The sequence below is a fragment of the Taudactylus pleione genome, unplaced genomic scaffold (genome assembly GCF_031769625.1).
Source record: "Taudactylus pleione unplaced genomic scaffold, aTauple2 ptg000828l, whole genome shotgun sequence".
In the NCBI taxonomy this organism is placed as follows: domain Eukaryota; kingdom Metazoa; phylum Chordata; class Amphibia; order Anura; family Myobatrachidae; genus Taudactylus; species Taudactylus pleione.
In genome coordinates, this window is record NW_028285230.1 from 4,217,941 (window position 1) to 4,233,501 (window position 15,561).

General features: G+C 45.9%; 1 protein-coding gene across 1 annotated transcript in view; it reads right to left on the reverse strand.

Moving 5' to 3' along the window:
- The window catches only part of LOC148474620 (uncharacterized), a 395,468-nt gene continuing 379,907 nt past the window's right edge, over positions 1 to 15,561 (reverse strand). The window contains exons 13-18 of the mRNA XM_088458374.1: positions 14,953 to 15,050; positions 14,269 to 14,410; positions 7,134 to 7,207; positions 6,233 to 6,303; positions 5,903 to 5,936; positions 1 to 160 (exon numbers count right to left, since the gene is read on the reverse strand). Of these exons, the coding sequence (XP_088314500.1) occupies positions 98 to 160; positions 5,903 to 5,936; positions 6,233 to 6,303; positions 7,134 to 7,207; positions 14,269 to 14,410; positions 14,953 to 15,050 (482 nt within the window). The 3' untranslated portion in view covers positions 1 to 97. The remainder of the gene's footprint in view (positions 161 to 5,902; positions 5,937 to 6,232; positions 6,304 to 7,133; positions 7,208 to 14,268; positions 14,411 to 14,952; positions 15,051 to 15,561) is intronic.

Consider the following 15,561-nt stretch of genomic DNA (forward strand, 5'->3'; position numbering starts at 1 on the left):
CTGAAACTTTATAACAATGGCAAAATAAAATATCTCATATATACACAATGCTGGATGTGATGGTACAGCGGCAGCAGCACACGCGCCATTGTGATGCCTAGGCGCGCTCTTGTTCAGGGAACCCTCTCTTGGCGTACTTCAGCAGGCAGACTGGAATGGCCTGAAAAAAACAGATCTCATTTATTGTTCCAGTCTACATATATTGCAATGGGGTGTATTCTCTGCGGGATCCGGTCAGAATGTCGACACTAGAAAGTCGACAGTTTCTAAATGTCGACAGGCGGAATGTCGAAATGGACTTCAGGTCGACAACCAATATGTCAACAGTAAAGAAAAAAAAAAAAGTAATTGTTAAAATGTCAATATGTTCATAATGTCGACCTATTATATATAAACACCATAATTTTGACCGTTTTTTTCTTTTTTATTTAAAGGTTGGGGCGGAGGGGTGTTCGGTTTAGGGTTAAAACGTTCGGTTTAGGGTTAAGCTGTATGTTGACAGTCTGGTGTCGACATGTCAAATGTCAACATTTTCATTGTCAACCTTCTGACTGTTGACATTCAGAACCTGTCGATATTCTTTACGTTGACTTATCATACCGCGCCAATTCTCTGTTATCAGTTCACTTTCTAGGTGAATCTGGGATAATATTTCCATCTATCCCGCAATAAATCCCCCGAAACCAGGGAGCTCTCATCATCATAATAGTAGTAGCGATCATGTAAGGGGGAGAAAATGATGATGTCATGAGGGGGCGGGGCATTCCTTGTCTAGGAAGAGATGTACAGGTATAAGTCACTGCTTCCCCTACCAGCACTGCTATCATCACTTGTCAGGCCTGCTGATGTGCTAGTGACATATACTGCAGGTAGTGGTCATGTCCCTGGGGACGGTATGGGCATGCTATGGCTATAATAACACTTCTGTCAATGAAAACCTCCTGTTGAAAAAAGAGCGATATGAGCATTAAAGCAGGAGTGCTGATCAAGTGATGAGAAGGACAAGTAATAAGAACTGGGAATGTTGGCAGAGGAAATGATGCAGGCACTGATGAGATATACTGTAGGATGGAACTAAAGCAGCAGATACCAGACAATACTGTGTAGAGGGGTCACAACCTGTTTTTTGTGACCCCAGAAAAGATGCTGCAGCCGAGCTTTACCTGTAAGTGACTGAAGATCACAACTTCTGCAAGAGGACTGGTCACTGCCCGTGGGACCTGGTACACAGTACAGACAGGAAAGTGACAATGCAGGGACCCTGGTACACAGTACAGACAGGAAAGTGACAATGCAGTGACCTGGTACACAGTACAGACTGGAAAGTGACAATGCAGTGACCTGGTACACAGTACAGACAGGAAAGTGACCATGACAATGCAGGGACCTGGTACACAGTACAGACAGGAAAGTGACAATGCAGTGACCTGGTACACAGTACAGACAGGAAAGTGACAATGCAGGGACCCGGTACACAGTACAGACTGGAAAGTGACAATGCAGGGACCTGGTACACAGTACAGACAGGAAAGTGACCATGACAATGCAGGGACCTGGTACACAGTACAGACAGGAAAGTGACAATGCAGTGACCTGGTACACAGTACAGACAGGAAAGTGACAATGCAGGGACCTGGTACACAGTACAGACAGGAAAGTGACAATGCAGTGACCTGGTACACAGTACAGACAGGAAAGTGACAATGCAGGGACCCGGTACACAGTACAGACTGGAAAGTGACAATGCAGGGACCTGGTACACAGTACAGACAGGAAAGTGACCATGACAATGCAGGGACCTGGTACACAGTACAGACAGGAAAGTGACAATGCAGGGACCCGGTACACAGTACAGACAGGAAAGTGACAATGCAGGGACCTGGTACACAGTACAGACAGGAAAGTAACCATGACAATGCAGGGACCCGGTACACAGTACAGACAGGAAAGTGACCATGACAATGCAGGGACCTGGTACACAGTACAGACAGGAAAGTGACCATGACAATGCAGGGACCTGGTACACAGTACAGACAGGAAAGTGACCATGACAATGCAGGGACCTGGTACACAGTACAGATAGGAAAGTGACCATGACAATGCAGGGACTTGGTACACAGTACAGACAGGAAAGTGACCATGACAATACAGGGACCTGGTACAGAGTACAGACAGGAAAGTGACCATGACAATGCAGGGACCTGGTACACAGTACAGACAGGAAAGTGACCATGACAATGTAGGGACCTGGTACACAGCACAGACAGGAAAGTGACCATGACAATGCAGGGACCTGGTACACAGTACAGACAGGAAAGTGACCATGACAATGCAGTGACCTGGTACACAGTACAGACAGGAAAGTGACCATGACAATGTAGGGACCTGGTACAGAGTACAGACAGGAAAGTGACCATGACAATGCAGGGACCTGGTACACAGTACAGACAGGAAAGTGACCATGACAATGCAGGGACCTGGTACACAGTACAGACAGGAAAGTGACCATGACAATGCAGGGACCTGGTACACAGTACAGACAGGAAAGTGACCATGACAATGCAGGGACCTGGTACACAGCACAGACAGGAAAGTGACAATGCAGGGACCTGGTACACAGTACAGACAGGAAAGTGACCATGACAATGCAGGGACCTGGTACACAGCACAGACAGGAAAGTGACCATGACAATGCAGGGACCTGGTACACAGCACAGACAGGAAAGTGACCATGACAATGCAGGGACCTGGGACACAGTACAGACAGGAAAGTGACCATGACAATGCAGGGACCCGGTACACAGTACAGACAGGAAAGTGACCATGACAATGCAGGGAGCCGGTACACAGTACAGACAGGAAAGTGACCATGACAATGCAGGGACCCGGTACACAGTACAGACAGGAAAGTGACAATGCAGGGACCTGGTACACAGCACAGACAGGAAAGTGACAATGCAGGGACCTTGTACACAGCACAGACAGGAAAGTGACCATGACAATGCAGGGACCTGGTACACAGTACAGACAGGAAAGTGACCATGACAATGCAGGGACCTGGTACACAGTACAGACAGGAAAGTAACCATGACAATGCAGGGACCTTGTACACAGCACAGACAGGAAAGTGACAATGCAGGGACCTGGTACACAGTACAGACAGGAAAGTGACCATGACAATGCAGGGACCTGGTACAGAACACAGACAGGAAAGTGACCATGACAATGCAGGGACCTGGTACAGAACACAGACAGGAAAGTGACCATGACAATGCAGGGACCTGGTACACAGTACAGACAGGAAAGTGACCATGACAATGCAGGGACCTTGTACACAGCACAGACAGGAAAGTGACCATGACAATGCAGGGACCTGGTACACAGTACAGACAGGAAAGTAACCATGACAATGCAGGGACCTGGTACACAGTACAGACAGGAAAGTGACCATGACAATACAGGGACCTGGTACAGAGTACAGACAGGAAAGTGACCATGACAATGCAGGGACCTGGTACACAGTACAGACAGGAAAGTGACCATGACAATGCAGGGACCTGGTACACAGCACAGACAGGAAAGTGACCATGACAATGCAGGGACCTGGTACACAGTACAGACAGGAAAGTGACCATGACAATGCAGGGACCTGGTACACAGTACAGACAGGAAAGTGACCATGACAATGCAGGGACCTGGTACACAGTACAGACAGGAAAGTGACCATGACAATGTAGGGACCTGGTACAGAGTACAGACAGGAAAGTGACCATGACAATGTAGGGACCTGGTACAGAGTACAGACAGGAAAGTGACCATGACAATGCAGGGACCTGGTACACAGTACAGACAGGAAAGTGACCATGACAATGCAGGGACCTGGTACACAGTACAGACAGGAAAGTGACCATGACAATGCAGGGACCTGGTACACAGTACAGACAGGAAAGTGACCATGACAATGCAGGGACCTGGTACACAGCACAGACAGGAAAGTGACAATGCAGGGACCTGGTACACAGTACAGACAGGAAAGTGACCATGACAATGCAGGGACCTTGTACACAGCACAGACAGGAAAGTGACAATGCAGGGACCTGGTACACAGTACAGACAGGAAAGTGACCATGACAATGCAGGGACCTGGTACACAGCACAGACAGGAAAGTGACCATGACAATGCAGGGACCTGGTACACAGCACAGACAGGAAAGTGACCATGACAATGCAGGGACCTGGTACAGAGTACAGACAGGAAAGTGACCATGACAATGCAGGGACCCGGTACACAGTACAGACGGGAAAGTGACCATGACAATGCAGGGACCCGGTACACAGTACAGACAGGAAAGTGACAATGCAGGGACCTGGTACACAGCACAGACAGGAAAGTGACAATGCAGGGACCTTGTACACAGCACAGACAGGAAAGTGACAATGCAGGGACCTTGTACATAGCACAGACAGGGAAGTGACCATGACAATGCAGGGACCTGGTACACAGTACAGACAGGAAAGTGACCATGACAATGCAGGGACCTGGTACACAGTACAGACAGGAAAGTGACCATGACAATGCAGGGACCTTGTACACAGCACAGACAGGAAAGTGACAATGCAGGGACCTGGTACACAGTACAGACAGGAAAGTGACCATGACAATGCAGGGACCTGGTACAGAACACAGACAGGAAAGTGACCATGACAATGCAGGGACCTGGTACAGAACACAGACAGGAAAGTGACCATGACAATGCAGGGACCTGGTACACAGTACAGACAGGAAAGTGACCATGACAATGCAGGGACCTGGTACAGAACACAGACAGGAAAGTGACCATGACAATGCAGGGACCTGGTACAGAACACAGACAGGAGAGTGACCATGACAATGCAGGGACCTGGTACACAGTACAGACAGGAAAGTGACCATGACAATGCAGGGACCCGGTACACAGTACAGACAGGAAAGTGACAATGCAGGGACCTGGTACACAGTACAGACAGGAAAGTGACCATGACAATGCAGACACGTCACCTGCTTTCCATGTTATTACACCTGGTAAATATAAGCCATTTAGGAATGTGTTTAATCACGTCCATAGGTTACCTGTTACCACTCACACTGATCCCACATCCAAACGTGATACAATTACTATAAGGCTATGAGCACAAACCTTTTATACATTTTTTGTAAACTTTTTACTAGATATAGTGACCAGGGAAACAAATACCATTCATTAATCTGTGTTGTAATTCTGAAAACACCACAGAACGCTGGTGATTCTAACCTCCAAGCCAAACTCAAAGTGGGATTGCTCAGAGGTATGGTGGTGCGTCAGAAGTGGGATCAATGGTGCGTCAGATGTGGGACCGACGGTGCGTCAGATGTGGGAACGATGGTGCGTCAGATGTGGGAACGATGGTGCGTCAGATGTGAGACCGATGGTGCGTCAGATGTGGGAACGGTGGTGCGTCAGATGTGGGAACGGTGGTGCGTCAGATGTGGGAACGGTGGTGCATCAGATATGGTGCCGCTGGTGCCTCACATGTGCGACCGATGGTGCGTCACATGTGCGACCGATGGTGCGTCACATGTGCGACCGATGGTGCGTCACATGTGCGACCGATGGTGCGTCACATGTGCGACCGATGGTGCGTCAGCTGTGCGACCGATGGTACGTCAGTTGTGCGACCGATGGTGCGTCAGATGTCGTGGTTGCAATGTGTACACATCTGAATCAGGCCCTATATCTTCTTATCACAATTTATGCAATTCGACTGAGTATAGATTTGGCTTATACAGCAGTCACTACATAGCCAAGCGCTGGCTTATTACATAGCATGCAATATGTAGCAGGTGAGGTATAGGGGAAGCAGCCGTGACTGTCAGAGATCTCACCAGGACTGATTCACATCCACTTGCTGATGGTGTGCTGAAAAAAGACATTAGATATTAGGAGATAGATAGATAGATAGATAGATAAATAGATAGATGTGAGATAGATATGAGATATATAGATATATATGAGATAGATATATAGATATGAGATAGATAGATAGATGTGAGATAGATATATAGATAGATGTGAGATAGATAGATATATAGATAGATAGATGTGAGATAGATATATAGATAGATATATATATATAGATAGACAGATGTTAGATAGATATATAGATAGATAGATATGAGATCGATAGACAGACAGACAGACAGATAATCCCATACCTGCATGTTGTCTTCCCACCATCACTTTGTGTTTTCTCAAGATACACGTCAGCCAGCAGTACACTGTGGGGCTGCGGAGAAGAGGAGAGATTATTACAGTGGCTGCTGAGCTTACTGAGGGGCCCAAAGGTAAAAAACTCTCTGAGATTCATAGTTTTCCCGGTATATTAAGTTGATTTTTATAATGCCAACATGAGCATATCGATATGGTGATAATAGTGACAGACATGTCATGTTGACACTGATGAAATGTCGACAATGTTGTCAATCCAATTGTGAGGCATCCCTAATGTCAACATTTTCAATATGTCGACATGTCATGTGTCGACATGCTGTCCATGTCAACATTTTCAATATGTCAACATGTTAGATGTCGACATTTTAACCATGTTGACATCATAGCTGTCAAAATTCTAGTGTCAACATTATGAATGTCAAGATAGGGTACGTTGACATACTGCCACTCTGTCTGCAGATCCCTGGGTCAGCGGATATATCGCCCTGGTGTGTACCCAGCACAAGTGTCAGCTACCACCAAAAATGGGAAATCACTTCTGCATTAATGTTTATATATATATTTTTGTATTACACATTTTATGTAACAACTTTCTCCTATTTCAACATGACAGATGCCCTTGACCATAACAACAGCCTGACTGATGGGCATTTGGTGGTTACAACTGAGGACCTAGCTCTGTGCCCATTCATTACACAGACCTGCAGTTCAATATCTGCAAGGGGAGCAGGGGTGCAAATGCATGTCTGTGCCGCACATAATAAATGACCCACTTTATGTACTAAACAAAGCTGTCCAATTGTTCTTACACAAAGAAAAGACTATAAAGAAAGGATGGAGACACAGGCAGAATGACAGATGAGTCCCCTATGAACACAGCCTTACCGGTGACAGATTGATAGCACCTGCAGGACTTGCTGAGAAGTATAACCCGGTCCCATGCTCCCCCTGCTGGATATCTATGAGAAGAGAAATGATTTATAAAAAGCAGAACATACAATACACTAACATTATCTCCGCAGTATTGGTAAAAAAATTGATTTAAGGTCATTAAAACTAATGTGGAAAACTGTCTTTTGTAGGGATGGCCACCAACCATCGATAGTTAAGAACCATCAATGGTTAACTACCGATGGTAGATGGTTTTGCCATCGATTGAAGAAATCAAATGGTTCTATGCCATCGTTGGCAGACTGGGAACTGTTTTTTTTTTCTGGTTCCTGACTTCACAGGGCTTAGCCCTACCCCCCCTCCAGCCTGCTAAGCCCCACCCTGGTGCTGATTAGCCCGCAGCCTGCCGTGCCCCCCCAACTGCGTTGGTCATCAAGGCGTACAAACCATCAATGGTTCACCATAGATGGTTTTGTGCTATCGATGGTAATCCCCAATGGGACCATCAATGATGATTTACAGGTAACTGAAGTTGACTGTGACTGCAAAGTATTTCACCTCCTGTGCCTCCTTTATTAATTATAATCATAGGTAACTAGCTTATTCTTTACTGAATCCTTATGCTATAGTTTCTAATGCCTTATGATTTGAAATAGTTAAATTGTATTAAGGATTCTCTCGGTCTATGGACTAAATTGAATGCTTGATGTATTTGTAGCCTTAGATGTATGGTATGTGGTCATTGTTGACTTAAGCCATTTTTATTGCTAGCTTTTTCTGGCTGGCCAATTGGGGGTTTTCATTAGTGTCCACACTTGCTTGCATCCCTGTTTAAGTGTCAGTAGTTTGGCTGGTATAGCCTTGGCTGGGTGCAGCTTTTTTCTAAGTGCATAACTAGCGTTAGACCTGCGTTAAACCGAGGAAAAACTGAAGGAGAAAAGGTCCATCAAGCAACAAACCTCAACAATCTAAAGACTGAGACTACAACTGGACTCCCTGTACATTCACGGCAAGAACACTTCTATTGCTATTAATAATGCTGGCCTTCTGATTCTCGCATACAATTCAATGCTTATCGTACTTTTTCCAATGTCAGTTTACATCTATCTACTTTGAAACACTGTCCTTTATCCCAGCTCTCTTGCCTAGCCTCACATCCTCTATCTGCTTACAATCTACATTATTTTTCAAATTCTGCACACATTAGAAACCCACTTTTAATACTCCCTATAACAGTCTTGTTAATCTGCGCACATATTGATACACTGTTTTTTTTTTCACTTGCATTCATACAAATCTCTTGCACTCATATCTCATTTACATTTCCAAATTTCATTCCTCTTGTTTACTTATAAACACCATGACAAGGTTTTCGTCAACTCCCTCCTTCACTCAGTCTCTACCTAATCCTCTATTCTGCCCCCTGCTTCCACCTTTATCCTTTCCCCCTTATCTCTTCCACCTCCTCCTCCCCTTCTCCCCTCTCCTCTGTCTGCCTACTCTTCCCTCCTCTCCCATTACTCCACTTTCTTCCTGTTCTACCCCCCCTCTGTCCTACTACCCCACCACCAAACCCTCCTCCTACACTCCTCTCCCTGTCACTTCACCACACTGCCATCCACATCTCCCTCCCTGCCCACCTCCTATAGGTTTCCTTGCTAGCTCAGGTGCCCGCACCATCACTAAACTCCCTTCATATCGGTCCCTCAAATTAAGCTTACCTCCACGTTACAGCAACCCGGATAATCTTATTCACATCTCCCCCACAAATGCTATCTCTCTATCCTGTGCCCTCTGGAATGCCAGATCAGTCTGTAATAAACTGGTCCCCACCCATGACCTTTTTATCTCCAACTCTCTGAATCTTCTAGCCATCACTTAAACTTGGATCTCACCCTCTGACACTTCTCCTGCTGCTCTATCCTCACCTTCTCCCACACCCCCCGGCCTGGGGGTCGCCATGGTGGTGGTGTTGGGGTCCTTCTATCCACCAGTTACTCCTACCAGCTAATACCCTCTGAACCATCCCTTACATTCCTCACATTTGAGGTTCATGCTATACGCCTCTTCCAACCAGTAAACCTCAGAGTAGCTGTAATTTACCGTCCCCCTGGCTCTCCCTCCAAATTCCTTGACAACTTCGCTTCCTGGCTCCCTCACTTTCTCTCCTCAGATCTTCCCTCCATTATCCTAGGTGATTTTAACATTCCTATTGACATTCCCACAGAATCTTCTGCAGGTAAACTCCTTACCCTCACCTCTTCATTTGGTCTCGCCCAATGGACCTCCTCACCCTCCCATGTGAGTGGGCACTCACTTGACCTGGTCTTTACGCACCGTTGTGATATTTCTGATTACTCCAATTGCCCATTCCCCCTCTCTGACCATCACCTTCTCTCTTTTAACCTATCCCTCTCTCCTTCCCCTCCTCTAACTCCTAAGGCTACCATTACTAAGCGTAATATTGAGGCTATTGACACTGTTGCTTTTTCCTCCCTGCTGGACTCTCTTCTCTCCCCTATCATTTCTCTCTCCTGTCCTGAACAAGCTACTTCCCTGTACAATTCCTCCCTTGCTTCTGCTCTTGATTCTGTTGCTCCAGCAATAACCACTCACCCTTGCAGATCCACACCACAACCCTGGCATTCCAAATGCACCAGATACCTACAAAAGTGTTCAAGAATTGCAGAGCGTCAGTGGAGAAAGTCACGCTCTAAGGCTGACTTCCTCCATTTCAAATTTATTCTCTCTTCCTACAGTGCTGCCCTGTCTCTCTCCAAACAAACATATTTCAAGAACCTCATCTCCTCCCAGTCCTCAAACCCCCGGCGTCTCTTTGCCACTTTCAACTCCCTACTCTGCCCTTCCACTCCTTGCCTTCCCTCCTCGCTCTCTGCCCTTGACTTTGCCACCTACTTTACATCTAAAATTGACTCCATACGTGAGGACATCATATCCCATCAGACCCTCAGCACTCCTCCCCCTCCTCGCCCTTACCACCCCTCCCCTTCTGTCTCACCAACTCTGACATCCTTCTCACCTGCTTCTGGAGAGGAAGTCATGGCCCTCATCCGGTCCTCCCCTCCTTCCACCTCCCCTCTTGACCCTATCCCTTCCCGTCTCCTCTCCCACCTGTCTCCTTCTGCCTGTTCCCATCTGGCTCACCTCCTTAATCTCTCCCTATCATCTGGCACTGTCCCTTCTTCATTCAAACATGCTCTTGTCTCCCCCATTCTTAAAAAACCTGCTCTTGATCCTAACTTACTTTCCAACTATCGACCCATCTCTCTTCTCCCTTTTGCTTCCAAACTCCTTGAGCGTATTGTCTACAACCGCCTTACCACCTTTCTTTCCTCCCACTCCCTCCTTGACTCATTTCAATCTTGTTTCCGATCTCTCCACTCTACTGAAACTGCCCTCACGAAAGTCAGCAATGACCTCATTGCTGCCAAATCCAAGGGCCACTACTCTCTGCTCATTCTCCTTGACCTCTCTGCTGCATTTGACACTGTAGACCACCCTCTCCTCCTGCAAATCCTTTACTCTCTCGGTCTACGTGACACTGCCCTCTCCTGGCTTTCCTCCTACCTCTCTGATCGTTCCTTCGCTGTGTCCTCTCATGACTCCTCTTCCCCTTCACTTCCACTAAAGGTAGGAGTTCCCCAAGTTTCTGTTCTTGGACCTCTCCTTTTCTCCCTATATACATCCTCTTTAGGTGAACTCATTAACTCCTTTGACCTCCAATATCATCTCTATGCAGATGATACTCAAATTTATCTTTCCACCCCTGAGCTCACCCCTGAGCTCCTTACCCATATCTCCAACTGTCTCTCGGCTGTCTCTTCGTGGATGTCCCAGCGCTTTCTTAAACTTAACATGTCTAAGACTGAACTGATCATCTTCCCACCCTCTTCCACTACATCACTTTCCACAATTTCATTATCTATTGATGGCACAACTATCTCCTCTAGCCCCAAAGTGCGCTGTCTTGGAGTTATCTTAGACTCCTCCCTCTCCTTTAAACCGCACATTCAGCACCTCTCGCAGTCCTGCCGTTTTCACCTAAAAAATATCTCCAGGATTAGACCCTTCCTCACCCAGGATGCCACTAAAACCCTCATCCACTCACTGGTCATATCCAGATTGGACTACTGTAACCTTCTCCTAGCTGGCCTCCCAGTCTCTCACCTCTCTCCACTACAATCTGTTCATGATGCTGCTGCTCGGCTCATCTTCCTCTCCAGACGTTCTACATCTGCTTCCCCTCTCCTTCAAGCCTTACACTGGCTCCCCTTCCCCTTCAGATGCCAATTCAAGGTTCTTACATTCGCCTACAAAGCCCTCACCAAATCCTCTCCCGCATACATTTCTGACCTTCTCTCCCTTCACACTCCCGCCCGCCCACTTCGCTCAACTAATGCATGCCGCCTCTCTTGCCAACTGATTACTTCCTCCCACTCCCGCATCCGAGATTTTGCCCATGCTGCTCCCTACCTTTGGAATGCTCTCCCTCTCCCCATCAGACTCTCCACCTCTCTACAAATCTTCAAACGGGCTCTCAAGACCCACTACTTCATCAAGGCCTTCCAGCACTCATCCTAACCCACCTCATGCTCTTTCCTTCCTATCTTCCGCTTCTGTGTCACGCCTGTCTGTCTGCCCCTCCCCTTAGAATGTAAGCTCTCATGAGCAGGGACTTCTTCCCTCATGTGCTTCTTTTTACTTTTTCTTCTACTCTCTACTCCCCATAGGGCACCTAACACGTGACTGCCAACTCCCGGCAGCTTATTGTGAGTGCTTTAATCACTCTTTCAGCAATGTATATAAGTTGTGTCCTTGTCCTGCACTGTAATGTACTGTAAGTTACTTGTTTCTTGTTCACCTATTAGTTCTATGTACTATGTAAGGCGCTGCGGAACACTTGTGGCGCCATATAAATAAAGGATAATAATAATAATAATAATAATAATAATAATAATAATAATAAAAAGAGGCAGGACACGATATCACTGGGCTCCGTAGCAAATTTAATAGAGGGTCTGGCGATACGAGCCCACCCTACCGAGAAGGGGTGTTTTAAGAGATTGGGTGGGGCGTGTGCTGTAGGCACCCCTTTATATCTGCTGCCGGCAGCTCCATCTTGTCGGTGATGTCTTTGGACAAATGGTGAATGCGCAGAAGATAGCAAAGACTCTGGCACAGTAATCTTCTGAGCATGCAGGAGAACATTGCTTGTGCAGTGATAACCATGTCTGTTACCTGCGTCAGGCCTGCGCACACTCAGAAGAAACTACTTCAGAGCAAGTGCAGTGAAGCTTACAGTAAAAAACAAGGCAATCATTGGTTCCAGCGCATGCTCAGGAGAGCAGAGCTAGGGCCTCGGGAGGGTGGAGCGGCAATGTTATGTCTCGTAGCGGCCGTAGTTCCAGCACTGCAGAGACAGATATCATTACTGTACATAACTATGGGAGGAAAGTATAAAGCAAACACTTTACTAATCCCTAGTACATTTTAAACAGTGTCAGATTTTACTCTGGGACTACAAGCCCAAGCCCAACCCCCCCCCCAGCCTCTTGTCCGTGCACTGGCGAAGGCTTCCCATTGGAAGCCCCTTCTGCTAGTTGCATTCAGCACTGTAAACCCCAGGGGGAGGAGTTTTCCACCCCTGGGACTGCCGTTAGCATAAAGTGCTTCCAATTAGGAATAGTGTGGAAGCGATGGCCATCCAATGTTAAAATACAGCTGAATTCAGCTGTCTAACATCGAGAACGGCCATGAGTCGCTATTGCGCATGCCAAAACTTTTTTTGCACATGCGAAAACCATTACATGTTTATTTCTTATAATTCTTTTGATGCAATCATCAGTTACCATCACATCGAAAGTTTTGATGGAGGAAGCCCAGACATCATTCCATAAAAGGCTTCCGATGTCCATCCCTACTTTCATTGGGATGCCACTACTGCATTTAGTACACCAGCACTATCTGGCATCTAGGGACTGCAGTCACTACAAGTCGGGGATTGTGCGCCTGTATGGATTTTCCTTACCTTCCCTGTTAGATTGTTTTCGCATGTGCAATGGACGGACCCGACTGCTGAAAGGCCCAAAAAGAATTAAAGCCCGGGCAACCCCCTCTATCCAAAAAGTAGGAGCTAATTTTTACTGTAGTATTAAGTACTACAATACTGGAACTAGGTCTATACAAAAGATGTTTTTATAGAGAGAATATAACATTATCCCCTGGCAGGTTTATTGTATAATATATAGATACTGAATTCACTACCGTGACCCATTACAAAAGGAACAAGGACCCATACAGGAAAACTGGATCTTCATTTGCTAGACTAGAATACCCAGATGGTTCTATTATCTGAAGCTGCAAAGCTAACAATGCTAAAGTCATTCAGGCAGATAGACACATATTCACAAAAGAGTCAGGAGAAAGCTTCATATCCTACAGACAGGATTTCTAATCCTAAGAAAATAAAGTTCACTGTAAGCGGTATATTTACTAAACTATGGATTTATAGAAGTGGAGATTGTTGCCATTAGCAACCAATCAGATTCTACTTACCATTTATTTAGCACTTTCTAGAAGATAATAGCTAGAATCTGATTGGTTGCTATGGGCAACATCTCCACTTCTATAAACACTCACTTTAGTAAATATACCTCTTACTGTAAGTGTCTCAGTCCAAAAATCCACTTTTCAGATCCGCAGAGGAAAAACACCGGAATTTGTGATCCATTGATTTTCTTTTCTTCAAACTCAACACAAAAGGGTTAAACGAAAAGAGGAATCTGATGGATAAGCTCATATTTCAACCGCAATAGCTAACACTGTAGTTGGATTTTATTTGTCGCCATAGTAACTGATTTTTGACAATGTGGAGCAGATCATGTCTGTGGAGTTTATGAATATATCAAAAGTAGCATAACTAATATTATATGGCAAAATGTGAGACCAGTGGTCCTTCTGGTTCTAAAACGGTTAATAAAAAAAAAAATGAATAGCTTTCATGGCTTCCTACAGTCGGTTTGCCTGGCTGTGCTTTTGTGTCCTATTGATTAAGAGGAAAAACACTTTTAGTCATTCTCTAAATGAATTGAAGTCGTGCAGCACTAACCCTGTGGTGAAAAGCCGGAGCCGAGTATCTCCACCAGTCTCTCCGGCCGGCTCCTAGCGCCACAATAGTACAGCCTCCGGCAGACGGGCAGCTTAGGCACATGTGCTTTGCTGTCTTCAGTGATTTGCCATGAAAGGGCGGCCTGCCAACACAAGGCATGCATGCCAACATATACAGTATAGTCAACTATAGGTTATTTATAATCACAGGTACCGTGCATTTAATATGCTTGCAATGAAAATATCAGTCTTCCCCATAGAGAAAATAATTCAAAAGCTCAATCTGGAGTCATTTGTCAAGTGTAGGCTTATTCTATATATACATGTCTACTTTACTATTCTCTCTGTATGTATATACCCCCTACAGCTGTGATGGGCAAAAGGTGGTCCCTAAGGCTGTATGTAGTAGCCCAGTATTCTCTTTCCCTTGAAATTCATCATTTTCGCCATGTGATGTGAATAGGACATACAAGCAGTTTATGCTGATTACAATGATATGCGGCATGCCTATATTCTGCGTGCGGCTGTATCTGTATGTGTAACGCTATGTTACAGTGTCTCAGCCGCTGGCACTGTAACGTAGCATATCGCATGTAGATACACCCGCAGTCACACACAGATTATAAGCATGCTGTGGCTGTTTCTCATGTCCTATTTATTTCCAGTCACCTGCTATTACAATTACCTGGACAATTTCTTGCAACTCCAGCTGGCATCCTTCTATCTCAAAACTCCTATGCACAAGATCCTGCATCTTCCGGTCTTCATCTTCCTCATAATCCCCTAGTAGACAGTTTAAGTTAGAGAAACTAACCAGCTCATCTGTACAGACACGTGAAAGGACACTGCACTGTCTGGGCTTCACTATAGCTAGCATGAAAAAAAGAAAAGAAAAACAAAGAACAAAAAGATTCCGCATCAGATCTTGGCCAGAGAAAAATAGTAACAATGGTTGGTGGGGGATGCAATCGGGAAACCAGCTGACATGATCCTGACAACCGGCTTCCCGACTGCTTTATCCCGCCGCCGGTTAAATGACAGGCGTCTATATCTAGATTAGGGATGTGTGCCGGACTATTTTTGCCGGATTTGGATTTGATTCTAATTCGTCGTCCGGCTTTGGATTTGCCAAACTGCAGTGACTGGCTTTGGATTTGGATTTGCCACCCACAGCTAATGCGAGCCGCCAGGGTGATGGTCGCGATGGTCTTGACCATCGCGACCATTGGGCTCGCGACGAGACCCTTGTGGTAGGGTCTCGTGGCCACAAGCCCCAGAGAGCTTTCGGCTCAAA